At 47.5% G+C, this 13,267-nt stretch overlaps 1 protein-coding gene across 2 annotated transcripts; it reads left to right on the forward strand.

Moving 5' to 3' along the window:
• Positions 1 to 273: 273 nt before the first annotated feature.
• Positions 274 to 7,290, forward strand: KREMEN2 (kringle containing transmembrane protein 2). 2 transcript variants are annotated; one of them, XM_001371351.4, is made up of 9 exons: positions 274 to 894; positions 1,534 to 1,708; positions 1,892 to 1,983; positions 2,295 to 2,419; positions 2,540 to 2,693; positions 2,997 to 3,329; positions 3,464 to 3,583; positions 3,736 to 3,814; positions 4,076 to 7,290. In XM_001371351.4, the coding sequence occupies exons 1-9, from the start codon at positions 801 to 803 to the stop codon at positions 4,296 to 4,298; spliced, it is 1,395 nt and encodes a 464-aa protein (XP_001371388.1). In that variant the 5' UTR covers positions 274 to 800; the 3' UTR covers positions 4,299 to 7,290. The 2 variants fall into 2 exon arrangements, with proteins under 2 accessions (XP_001371388.1, XP_016279613.1); XM_016424127.2 differs by lacking the exon at positions 1,892 to 1,983 and having other exon boundaries at positions 785 to 894.
• The last annotated feature ends 5,977 nt before the right edge of the window (positions 7,291 to 13,267 follow it).

Genomic DNA, 13,267 nt, shown 5'->3' on the forward strand with positions numbered 1-13,267 from the left:
GATGCCTCAGTACCATCCCCCCTCCCCCTGGCCCTGAAATGCAGGGAGGGGACAGGACTCTTGGATCTCAGAGCGGCAGGCTAAGACTGAGAAGGGATACCTAGGTTCAAGCGGGGGTGGGGGGGTGTATGTGTGTGTGTGTAGGTTGCAACTCTAAGCTAGGGGGAGGGAAAGAGAAGGCAAAGGAGTGGAAAAGAGGGGGAGGTGTCTGGGCCTGTCCTTCACCCTCTCAGGCGGGGCTTCCCAGGCTCCCCCCCAGGGCGAGAGAGAGACCCACCCAGGGAGGGAGGGAGATCCCAGGTGGGGAGCTGGAGAGGGAGGGAATTAAGAGACAGAGAATGAGAGGGAGGCCCTGGAGCCAGGCAAAGACTGAGGCGGAGGCACCCAGGACAGACCAGGAAAGCTAAGAGAGGGACTCAGAAGAGACACAAAAGATAGAGGAAGGCAGATTCTGTGACTCAGATTATGGAAAGGTAGGTTTAGATAACCGGGAAGAGTCTGAGGTAGTGAGAAAGAAGAGCTTCAGATAGAAACCAGTAGATAAAATTAGCAAGACTCAGAGATGGGGGCAGCACTCAATCCCAAAGAAACTCGGGTTTAAAAGGCTTGGTGAAGGGGGAAGAGATGAGAGAGTGAGGAGAGCTTTGGGGGGAATTGAGAAAAGCAGGTGCCGGGCCTTGGGAAAGGGAGGGGAGGTGGGTGAAGGATAATCGAGCCAGGACTGGAAGCAGTTGGGGAAGAGATCACAAGTTAGAGGGCCCCATGTCTCTGGTGTTGAGGGTCTCCCCATAAAGGGGGTCATGGGACCTTTGGATCTCTGGAGCCTCCTGCTGTTGTTGCTGTTGCTACCCCCTAACCTGCCCCTGCCCCTCGGGGGGAACCTGCACAACCCAGGTGAGTGTTCAGAAACAACATAAGCAATATCTCTTCTGGGAACCAAGCCTTTAGTTTCTCAGGGTCCTTTCCTGGGACTGAGCTGTCCATTCCCCAACCTCTAGTTGGCTAGGACCATTGGCGCCAGAGTCTGGCCCCATTGCCTCTCTCCTTTCTTGGAGCACCTCGGTATTTTCTTCCCTTTCTGGGATTCCCATCTCTAGGGTTCCGATCTGCTCCCCTTCTGTAATCTTACCGTACGCTCCCTTCCCAATATCTAGGGGTTCAGTCCCCTGCTTCCTCTAGTCTGGAGGATGAAACATCCAAGATAGTCCCCCAGACCTTTCCAGTTCCCCTTCCCCCTTCCCTCCAGACATCCAGAACTGCAGCTTCCTTCCGTCCTGGAGTCCAGGTGTCCAATCTCCCCAGCCCTCCCTTCCTAGGACCTCCTGACCCACTATGCTCCAGTTAGCTGACCGTCCCCACCCCCAGATCCTCTTTCCGGTTTATGTCTGTCGGTCTGACTTGTCAGCTTGCCTGCCCTCGGGCCTGGCGGTAGGGGCGTGGTTTGGACCCCTGGGAGGAGGGTTGAAGATGGAGTAAGGCTTTCTGCTAGAGAGCGGGGGTCCAAGACACCCCTAACTCCGACCTCGCAATCAGCGCCGTCCGAGTGCTACCAGGTGAATGGGGCGGACTACCGAGGCCGCCAGAACCGCACGGGGCCCCGCGGCAGTGGCCGGCCCTGCCTCTTCTGGGACCAAACACAACAGCACAGCTACAGCAGCAGCAAGGATCCCCAGGGCCGCTGGGGACTCGGCGCACACAACTTCTGCCGGTGCGAGCGGACTCGGGCTGGAGCGGGGCAGGGGCGGCAGCGGGATTGCAGCAGGGCGCACTTTTGGTTGCTGTGGAAGACTCTGGGGATGGAGAACTTTACCAGGGCTTGGGCGGCGGGGAGGCAAGATGGGGAAGACGCGGGAAAGACTTGAGGCCTGATAGACACCCCAATCCCCATTAGGAATCCAGATGGAGATGTACAGCCTTGGTGTTATGTCGCGGAAACAGAGGAGGGGATATACTGGCGATACTGCGACATCCCCACATGCCACAGTGAGCCCCGGTCTGGGGAGACAGGCCAGCACCTGATCTTTAGAGGGAATAAGATAGCTTGAAGGAGGAGCAGGGAAAGGTCCTGAGCCGATGGGATACTAGGTTCAGAGTTGGGATGAAACAATATGATGCTTGGGGGACTTAAAAGTGTGACGGCTCAGTCTGAACACTTGGGACCCCGGGGGTCAGGGACTCAGAGATCAGAGTCCCCAGGCCCCACGCTGGGAGAATAGGAAGGGGGTAGTGGAACTCAGGGGAGTCAGAGTAGGGGTTTGATCCCGTTTCCATTCTCCTTTGCCTTCCTTCTCCAGTGCCGGGCTACTTGGGCTGCTTTGTGGATTCCGGGGCTCCCCCAGCTTTGAGTGGCCCCAGCGGTACCTCCACCAAACTCACAGTACAGGTCTGCCTGCGCTTCTGTCGCATGAAGGGATACCAGGTAACGCCGACCTGGCCTGGTTCCCTCCTCTCCTTTACTCCCTACCCTCCTGCCCCAGCCCTGAAACAGGACCAGGAGGCCTAGGGAGAGCCCCGGAGGTGACTGACCTCTCTCCTGCAGCTGGCTGGGGTGGAGGCCGGCTACGCTTGTTTCTGTGGCTCGGAGGGGGACCTGGCTCGGGGACGCCCGGCCCCAGCCACAGATTGTGACCAGATCTGCTTCGGCCACCCAGGACAACTGTGCGGTGGAGACGGGAGGCTGGGCATCTATGAAGGTGAGAATGACCAGCGAGCTGCTCGGTTAAAGAGCTGTAAGGTAGAGGCCCGGTGTAGGGGGCTAAGGGGCCAAGGGGCCGGGACTTTTAAGGAGAGGGAGGAGTTTGGGGGTTTGATGGATGGGGGAGGGGCAGGGGATAGAAGGGGGTCAAAGGAATAACATAACCCTGGGGGGAGCCGCCTGGGGAATCTCCCTAGACAAGTGTGACCTGGATTTTTTCTCCTGGGCGGGACTACTCTGGGGCTCAGGGGATGGGCATAAACTGTGTGATGACCGGACCTCGTTCCTCCGCTGCCGGCAGTGTCCGTGGGCTCCTGCCAGGGAAATTGGACTGCCCCCCAGGGTGTCATCTACTCCCCGGATTTTCCTGATGAGTACGGTCCAGACCGCAACTGCAGCTGGATTCTGGGTCCACCAGGATCTGCTCTGGAGCTCACCTTCCGCCTCTTTGAGCTGGCTGACTCCAGAGATCGGCTGGAGTTTCGGGATGCTAGTTCGGGCCAGCTACTGAGGGACTTTGATGGGACAAGGCCACCTCCCCCTGGGCCCCTGCGCCTTCCTACAGCTGCCCTCCTGGTTACCTTCCACAGCGACCCCCGAGGCCATGCCCAGGGCTTCGCCCTCACCTACCGAGGTGAGGAGACACAACCTTCATCCCAGCCTATGTGCCACCTTCCAGTACATTCTAGCCCTCAGCTTCCACAGACCAGATCACTCACCTCGGTCTTGCCCAGAATTCCATTCCAAGTCTGGATCTTCTTTCCTCAGGGCTTTGGGATCCTCTTGAGGACATGGGATCCCCTCAAAGCTTGGCCCAGACCTTGCCAGTCCCCATGGATGGAGCTAACTGCAGCACTGGGCCTGGGGATCCGGACCCTGGAATACGGGGTAAGAGGCCTGGGGGATGAGAAGTCTGTGTGCCCTGAGGGAATCTGATTAAGCTTCCAGAGGGTCAGAGCTGCCCTTGGGTTGGTCGTTGCTCTGTGGTGTCTCTATAAACCGTCCTTCATTCTCACTGTGATTCTTCCATCCTCCTACAGCTGGGGTCTTCTACGGGGTGACGGTGGTGTCTGTTTTGCTTCTGGTCCTCTTCTCCTTCTATCGTCTGCTGCGGAAACGGTGTGTGACTGGACCCTCTGAGACTCAGGAGAGACCCAGGCCAGCCCCAGGGGGAGGGGAGGGTCTGGATCAGAGTCTAGGGGAAACCCTGAGGAGGGCTGGGGGCTAGGCTGCAGGGTCCGTGGGGGCTGGGTCCAGGAGAATAGGGGCTTTGTGGGAGGGGAATAATGCAGATCACCGGGGCTTTGGGAGGGGATAGGATGGAGATCTGGAGATTGGGAGAGGAGGCAGGACCCTGTTGATCTCATCCCTCCCTCTCAGGAGCTGTATGCTGGCACCAGGGAAGGGGCTGATGGGGCGACTACTGGTGCTGGGGCCTGTCAGGGGAGCTGGGAGAAGCTGGGTCGTCTGGTATCGCCGTCCCCGTGGGGTAGCTGTCCCCTGTACCACTGGAGACCCTACACCTGAGGGTCCAGCTCTGGGCTACCGGCCCCTCAGTGCCTCCAGTCAGAGCTCCCTACGATCCCTCATCTCTGCGCTCTGACCCAGACTGGCAACCCCATTCTTGCCCCCAGAACCTTAGCTTCTGTGGGCAAAATGCCACACATACTCTGAAATCTGCTCATTTCAGACCAACCCAGGTTTTCTCACTGGCCCTATCTCCTATTCCTTCCACTGACTGCCTAAAATGGAGACATCTCAACAAGGAGATAGTAACCTTGGACATCTGCAGCCCCACTTGTGAGTGGGAAATGGGGGGGCAGGGAGATCAAATAGGAAGTGGTCAAACCATTGGCCTTGTTGGTGGAGCTCAGGATGATTAAAGTCTGACAGTAATGAGAAATACAGAACTGTGGACCCTCTACTCAGCTCCTGTAGGACTATATAACAGCAGCTGACAGATGATAGGTCCAGAAGTAAGGGGCAATCCCTTAATGTGACAAGATCCAGGATATGTACTAAACTTGGGGGTAGGTCTGAGATTCCTGGAAAATGGTTCCCCCTTCAGGAATCTCCATAAACCTGATGAAGAAGTCACAGGTCAAGAACAAGTGGACAAGGACCTGACCTATAGATTTTGAATAAAGGGACATATTTTTGTACTGACCCTGGAGTAGTCCACTTCCTTGGGAAAGAGAGGAGATGTGTTGAAGAAGTTATGCACAAGAGGGGAAGGGAATATTCCAAGAGGGACAGACATGGAAGAATTGTTGGACATAGGTCTGGAATTATTATTAAAAGAGGGGAAAGGAGTTTAAGAGTATATGAAGTATGGGGCTGGGGCATGCAGAAATCATGCAAACAAAGGATATTGTTAGAAATGATGCATAAGAATGAAAGGAAAGGAATATAGGAGGCAAGGCAGGGTTTCAATAAGACAGAAAGGGAAGGGACTCCATGACCTTCACGGATTGAACTCCTTCCTGACAGGCTGGGAATCTTAACAAGATTTGGTGTTAGAAACTTTCCTACAGCTGACACTATCATTACTATTCTTCTTTGACTCTTCCCCCCCTCCCTTTTCTCTATACTCTCTTCTCCTTCTTTCTCATTTCTTACATTTTCCCTCCTTTATCTCCTTTCTAATAATATTTATATATGTACTCATTAGATTCTCACTGAAGCCCTATGAGGTAGTACTATTATTATCCTCATTTTACAGATGAAAAGAGAGGTGAAATAGGTTACCTAGAGTAGGTATAGCTAGTGTGTCTGAGGCAGGATTTGAACTTGGGTTTTCCTGACTAGAAGTCTAGAATTTTTTTTAAACCTTTTTAACCTTACCTTCCATCTTAGAATTAATACTGGGTATTTGTTCTAAGGCAGAAGAGTGGTAAGGGCTAGGCAATGGGGGTTAAGTGACTTGCCCAAGGTCACACAGCTAGGAAGTGTCTGAGGTCATATTTTAACCCAGGACCTCCTGTCTCTGGGTCTGACTCTCAATCCACTGAGCTACCCAGCAGCCCTTTGAAGTCTAGAATTCTATCCATTATACCACCTAACTGCTGCAGAACCCCTAACTTTTGTGTAAACCTCCAAATTTTCAAAGCATTTTATAGATGGAAAGGGTGGAGCAAGATGACAATAAAGTTAGTTGGATTCACAAGTAACTGAATGGCTAGACCTTTAGACAGTCATTCATTGCTCAAAGTTAGGAAGTCTCTAGTGAGTCAATGACTTAAATAAAAATATAATAATAATTTACACTTAAATATACTTTTAATATTTTTAAACAACTTACATCTTTTCTCTCAGAACCTATCAACAACTCTGTGTGGTGATCTTATAGGGTATGTGTCACTACAGAGGTCAAATGACTTACTCACAATCTTCTAAATAGTCTCAAAAATGGTATCTAGAACCAAGAGCGTGGGTCTTCTTGATTCCAAGTCTAGGACTCTAGCCAGTTTGATATGCTACCTCTCTAGGATGGCATTTTTTACGAATTTACCAAAATGGAATGTATATAACATTTATAGACATCACAAAGCTAGAAGAAACAACTAACAAAATGGATAACATTGTTAGGCTCTAAAAATATTTCAGCAGATCAGGCCATTGGGCAAGATTCAATAAAATGGCATTTAATCTTTTAATATAGATAGAAGCAGTGAATATGGGGGGATCTTCACTTGTAAGCCTGTTTAGATAGGCTAAACCAAGTTGAGGGTAACTGACAGTCCTCAAACCCATCAATGAGTCAGAAGTTTGTTTACTCTAAGCATGTGAAAACTTTCTCTGGTGGAATAGGTGAAGGAGAACAGTTTGTTCTAATGGCCAAGAGGTGCCTAAAATAGGTGACGTTGGAGTACTTTAGAGCTTGGATATGGAAGATACCACAGTCATTCATTTCTTCCCAGGCTATCACCAGTCATCCTGACTTTTCTTGCCATTAGACTTCAATGACTCTGGCAGAGTGAGGAAGGCTCATGACTTTGGACAATGCTGCCTCACGTAAATCCAAATCACAAACAAATCAAAACATTATCCTGTGATGTCATTGGTCCTCTTTGAAAAAACAAAGGACCACCACCAGGTCTTTGAATGAAAAATATAAAAAAGCACCCCAAAAAGGCGATTCAGTCTTAAACTGCACAATAAATGTATCATGTCTAGGAATATAATAAGAAAAAGAGCATTTACGTAGCACCTATGATGTGTAATATTACAAATATCTCATTTGATCCTCACACCAATTCTGGAAGGTAGGTACTATTATTATCTCCATTTTACAGTTGAGGAAACTGAGGTAAGCAGAGGTTAAGTGACTTGTCAATGATCACAGCTACAGAGTTATGGCTGAGGCTAGATTTAAACTTGGGTCTTCTTGATTCTAGTCTTAGTGCTCTAATCTACTGAACTACTTAGATCACAATTGGAGTATTATGTCCCAGAAACTACTTCTTAGGAAGCATATTTAAAAGATGGAAACTGTCCAGAGGTATGAAACTGTGATAATGAAGGACCTAAAGTCCATGCCATGTGAGGATCAGTCTAAGGCAGAGGTTCTCAAAGTTGTTCTTTTTTATTTTTTTTTTAAATAAAACCCTTACCTTCCATCTTGGAATATTAGTTCCAAGGCAGAAGAGTGGTAAGGGCTAGGCAATGGGGGTTAGGTGACTTGCCCAGGGTCACACAGCTGGGAAGTGTCTGGGGCCAGATTTGAACCTAGGACCCCCCATCTCTAGGCCTGGCTCTCAATCCACTGAACTACCCAGCTGCCCCCACAAAGTTGTTTTTAGGACCTCTTTCCACTCTTTTTTTTACCTTCCGTCTTGGAGTCAATACTGTGTATTGGCTCCAAGGCAGAAGAGTAGTAAGGGCTAGGCAATGGGGGTCAAGTGACTTGCCCAGGGTCACACAGCTGGGAAGTGTTTGAGGCCAGATTTGAACCTAAGACCTCCCATCTCTAGGCCTGGCTCTAAATCCACTGAGCTACCCAGCTGCCCCCCACCTCTTTCTACTCTTAAAAATTATTGATGGGTCTGGGGTCAGGAGGACCTGGGTCAAAATCTGGCCTCAAATACTCCCTAGCTATATGACTAGGCAAGTTATTTAACCCTGATTGTTTAGCGCTTACCACTCTTCTGTCTTAGAACTGATACTAAGAAAGAAGATAAGGGTTTTAAGGGAAAAAAAAATTATTGATGACCTCAAAGAGCTTTTGGTTATGTGGATTTTGTCATTTACCATCTTAGAAATTAAAAGTGAAAACATTTTGAAGTATTTTTTCATTTAATAGTCATAATAAAACCATTTACATGAAAAATAACTATTTCTGAAAATAAAAGATGTAATGAGAGGTGTGGCATTGCTTTACAGATTTTTGCAAATCTCTTTAATCAATGGTTTAATAGAAGACAGTTGGATTCTCAGATCTGCTTCTACCTTCAATCTGTTGAGATCTGTTATTTTGGTTGAAATGCATGAAAAATCCATTATTGCACAGATTTGTAGTTGGAAAAGGACAAGTATTTTAATAGGCAAATAATGAGTTTGGTATTATGAAAATAGCTTGGACCTCATGGATCCCCTGAAAGAATCTTCGAGACCTTCAGAGGTCTTTGGACTATTCTTTGGAAACTCTAGTTGAAGGTATGGGGATGTTTAGCCTGGAGAAAGCTTGTTGTATCTATATGAAAGGGATTTAGGGTGACTATTTTAAAGATTTACACTATCTACAAATATTTTCAGAATTCTGAGAATTGTCGCTCGGAAGAGGGACTCGATTTGTTCCATCTAGCCCCAAAAGGCAGAACCAGGAGTAATAGGGTGGAAACTGCAGGGGCAGATTTAGGTTTGCCATTAGAGCAATCAAAAAGTGAACTGAGCTACCTTGGGAGGGAATGATGCTTATTTCATTGGAAATTTGCAAACAAAAAGACTGGATGATCCCTTGGCACTTCGTATTGTAGAAGTGATTCTTGCACAGGTATGGATTAGATACCATGGTCTAGGAAAGTGATCTAGAGGTTGGGGATGAGAGGAGATACAGATAGATGAAACAGAGACAGGAAGAGAGCAAGAGAGAGGATTGAGAAGGTGAGAGAACAGAGTTGGAAGAGGGAAGGTAAGGAGGGAGAGAGAGAGAGATAAAAAGAAAGATTGGGGGAAGATCTGGAAGAGGGGAAAAGGAGGCATCACTGGTTTGACTTGACCACAGGAGTAGCTAGATGGCTAATAGGCCAGAATGTTAGGGTGCCATAAAGGTGGAAGAGGTCATAAAGATGCTACAATCTAATGCCTTCATTTTTCAGACTGAGGTCCAGAGCAGGGAAATGACTTTTTCCAAGTCTCACAAAAAGTCTGATAGAACTTGGCACTAGAACACAGGTCTCCTGATCCAACCCTGCAAGCATCTTTCTGTTACCCTGGGCCCTAGGATAGGAGGTCTTCACTTTAATATCAATATAGAGAATAGTTTAGGGTTTTGTTTGCTATAAAAAAAAGTCCTTCTGTCAAAGGACATTGGAGTCTGGTGCTATAATAGTGGAGACTGGGGTATGAGAGTCAGTTGGGGTGGGAAGGGACTGGCGTTTATTGTTCAGAATAAGAGATGAGAACATGCATTGGAATTGTTTGGGCAATAAAGAAAAAAAAATCTGTCCCAAGAGTTATAACAGAGGGTAGAGATTCAGTTCAATAAATATTTACATGATGTACTATCTGCCAGGCACTGACATTAAATGCTAAGGTTATAAGGATTAAAAAAAAAGAGAGAGAGAAAAGTAACACTTAGTTGAATATCCTTAGACAAATCACTTAAACTCTCTTAGCCTCTGTTTCTTCAACTGTAAAACAGATACTACTACACATGCAATACCAAGCTCGCAGGGTTGTCATGAGGAATAAAAAGAATGTAAAAGCAAGAAACCCAAATTGGAGGCCCTGTCTTCCAGGAGTGCTGCGTTCTACCAGGGTGAACAAGAAGGGGTACACAGATTAGCATAATGCAAGATAGAGTGATGGAGACAAAGGTACTATGTAGGCAAAGAGCTCTAAGAAAATTTGAACAGAGAGTCCCAAGAAAGTCTAATATCCGTCAGTAATGAGGAACCAAAGGTTCTGGAGGGCTGATGCTTCAGGGAGCTCAGAGATTGAGAGCCCAAGTCCCTGTTCAAAATGCTGACTATCATCTGGGTGTACCTCATTCCCTGCTGGCTTGCGTTGAGGCCTCAGGGCTGGCGATGAGTCCGAGTCCAGTCTGGCCCTGGGGATGTAATCACCATGAACTGACTACGTCAGATGCTTGGACAGGCTGCTCTATCCCCTTCACGTTTGGCCTACAACCTCCAGTTCCCCAGTCACTGGAATGACAGATCATAGAAGCTGATTCCACTGCCAATTTCAGTGTTCAATCAACGAGCATTTATTAAATCATTATTATGTGCCAGGCACTATGCTAAGCAAGGGATGGAAGGTTGGACAACAAAGAAAGTAAAAACAAGGTTCTTTCCCCCAAGGAAGTCACATTCCAAAGGGGAAACAGCATGCAAATAACTATGTAAGTATCCGTTAGGTATATGGAGTCAGCCGGGTGATTAGAGCACTGGGCCTGCAGTCAAGGAGATCCAGTTCCACGTCTCAGACACTTACTAGCTGTGTGACCCTGGGCAAGTCACTTAACTTTGCCTCAGTTTCCTCATCTGTGAAATGAGGATGATAATAGTACCTACCTCTTAAGGTGGTTGTGAGACTCGAGTGAAATATAATTGTAAAATATTTATTTATTAAAATATGCCTGGCACATAGAAAGTACTATATAAATATTGGTGATGATGATGATGATGATGATGATGATGATGATGATGATGATGATGATGATGAAAGAAATCCCAGAGGAAAGGCATGGGGATGGGACAGGTGAACTGGACAGGTGAACTAAAAAAGGCCTCTTGCAGAAAGTGAGATTCAGTGTTGGGAAAAACTAAGGCGCATTGGAGGGGACAGCTATTGAAAGAACATGGAAGGGCAGTAGGTAGCTCAGTGATAGCATGCCAGACCTGGAGACAGGAGGTCCTGGGTTCAAATGTGACCTCAGATACTTCCTAGCTATGTGACCCTGGGCAAGTCACTTAATCCCCATTGCCTAACCCTTACCACTCTTGCCTTGGAACTAATACTTAGTATTGATTATAAGACAGAAGGTAAGAATTTAAAAGGGGGTGGGGCATGAGGAACAGATAGGTTGCTCACTGGTTAGAGAACCAACTCTGGGTTCAAATGTGACCTCAGATATTTCCCAGCTGTATGGCTCTGGGCAAGTCACTTAACTCTAATTTCCTAGCCTTTACTGCTCTTCTGCCTTGGAACCAATACTTAGTATTGATTCTGAGGCAGAAGGTAAGGGTTTTAATTTAAAAAATAAAAAGAGAAAGGACATGGAGTTGGGAAAGGAAGTAGAAAGAAGGACTGTGTCACTGGATCATCATAGGACCCTGCAAGAGGGGGGCCTGATAACTCATTCTTCTTTTATACTATGACGGATAAACATCCTGCCTTCAATTTGTGCCTTCATCTCTCTCCTTAACTTGCTCTGATGAGGTAAAAAGCCTCTCCTTCTGCTACCTGCTTTTGTCCTCTCCTCCTTTCCATATCAGCCTTACCCTTCCAAAATATAATCCAGTCCAATCCAATAAACATTAAGTGCTTCCAATGTGCAAAGCAGTGGGGATATTAAGATGAAATGCTCTTGATGACATTATACTGCGGGAATAAGGGTATCATGCAAACAGAGAAGTGTCTGAGTAATCCACCTTTTGCCATTGCCTCATAAATAAGGTCATCAGAATGATGGCTAGGAAGGAGTTCTGGGGAGTCTCCCTGATTGGTCATAACCTCTGTGGGTACAACAAAACTTTGGTTACATATATTTGAATATTTGAGGAAGAGGAAGGGAAGATCACATCTCTAAAAGGTTTGCCATCACTGCCTTTGGACCCATCTGGGTGAACCTATGACACGTGTGCTGGAGGAACTGCTCCCCTCCCCTTCTCCACCCAGGCTGAGGATATTTCTCACATCCCCCTCCCCCTGGCCAGCAGCCCAATGGGAGTACTTCCTCCTTCCTCTGTCTGGGGTAAGGGGGTGGCTCACATGCCACATGAGGGTGCAGTTTGGGCACTCTGTCTCTAAAAGATTCACATCACTCTGTCCTAGGGGCATGGTGGTAGGGGGCTACTCAGAGTGTTCTGCTCTAAAGGCCAGCAGGTGGCTCTCTAAGGGCAGAGCTGCCTCAGTACATCCTTGGCATGTGGGAAGGACATAACCATACTGATGGGTTGCTCTATATCAGTGATGGCAAACCTACGGCACAGGTGACAAAGATGGCACACAGAGTACTCTCTGGGGGTACATGGCCACTCCACCCTCACTCCCCTTCCAGTGTTCATTACTAGAAAGGCAGAGGGACTGGGGAAGAACTGCTCCCCTCCCCCTCTCCACTATGCCTGATGACATGTTTTCCCATTCTCTGTTCCCCTGCCCAGCTGCCTAATGGGAGTGCACAAAGGGTGAGGTGGGAGGCTTACACATGGCAGAGCTGGAGGGGAGCAGAGCATTTAGGCTACTCTCCTCCCCCTCTACAATTGCTGAGGACATTTTTCACTTTACCCATCCCTCTACCCAGCAGCCCAATGGGAGTGCTTCTTTCCTCCCCTGTGTGGGCTAATGAGGTGGAGGGGCAGAGTGCACCTGGCACTCATAGAGGGGAGGGGCATGGCACTAAGTCTGAGATTGGGGTGAGGGCAGGGTCTAGCACTCCATCTCTAAAAGGTTTGCCATCATTGTGCTATATGATGAAGTCACCAGGAAGCTCTCAGAGCTTACCCTCTACAACCTTGCTCTGAGTGCACAGGAAATGCCAGTCTTCCTAGTGCTTTTCCAGGTTCTTTATCTAGGGATACAATAACTCAAACAAAAACTCATAAATCTCTCATTGCTTCACCCTTATCCCATTTAGATTCTAATCTCTCAATTTGAATGGCCCTAAACTAATGACTAACTCATCTGAAGATCAGAATTCATTTATTAAAGAACCAAAATGACTAAGTACAGGGTTAGACTTCGAGGCAGCAGAGCAGCTCGTGAGCAAAATCTAAAGTCTTAAAGCTCTGCACCTGGACTTCTGTTCCAGATTTTCCCCAGGGATACCCAAAGACCACATATTGAAGATGACTCTACCCCCTCCCCAAAGCCTTTTGTTCTTAAAGGTAAAGAATGAAATTCAGTCTTTTATCTCAGACCAATTTATTAGCCTCCTCTATTCAGTTGTTTCTGGAATGCTGCCACTCAGCGCCTTCATGGGTTATTCAGTGTTCTTCCAATCTGGTCACCACTAGAAAGCCTATATTCAGATGAAGAAAAACATATGATTTATCACTTCTTTATATGAGTATAGGATTTGGGGTTTGGGTTTTAAAAGACTATTACAAAAATGAATAATTTGGAAATAGATATTGAGTGATAATACATGTATAACCCAATAGAATTGCTTGTCAGCTCCAGGATGGG

The sequence above is a fragment of the Monodelphis domestica genome, chromosome 7 (assembly GCF_027887165.1).
Source record: "Monodelphis domestica isolate mMonDom1 chromosome 7, mMonDom1.pri, whole genome shotgun sequence".
NCBI lineage: Eukaryota > Metazoa > Chordata > Mammalia > Didelphimorphia > Didelphidae > Monodelphis > Monodelphis domestica.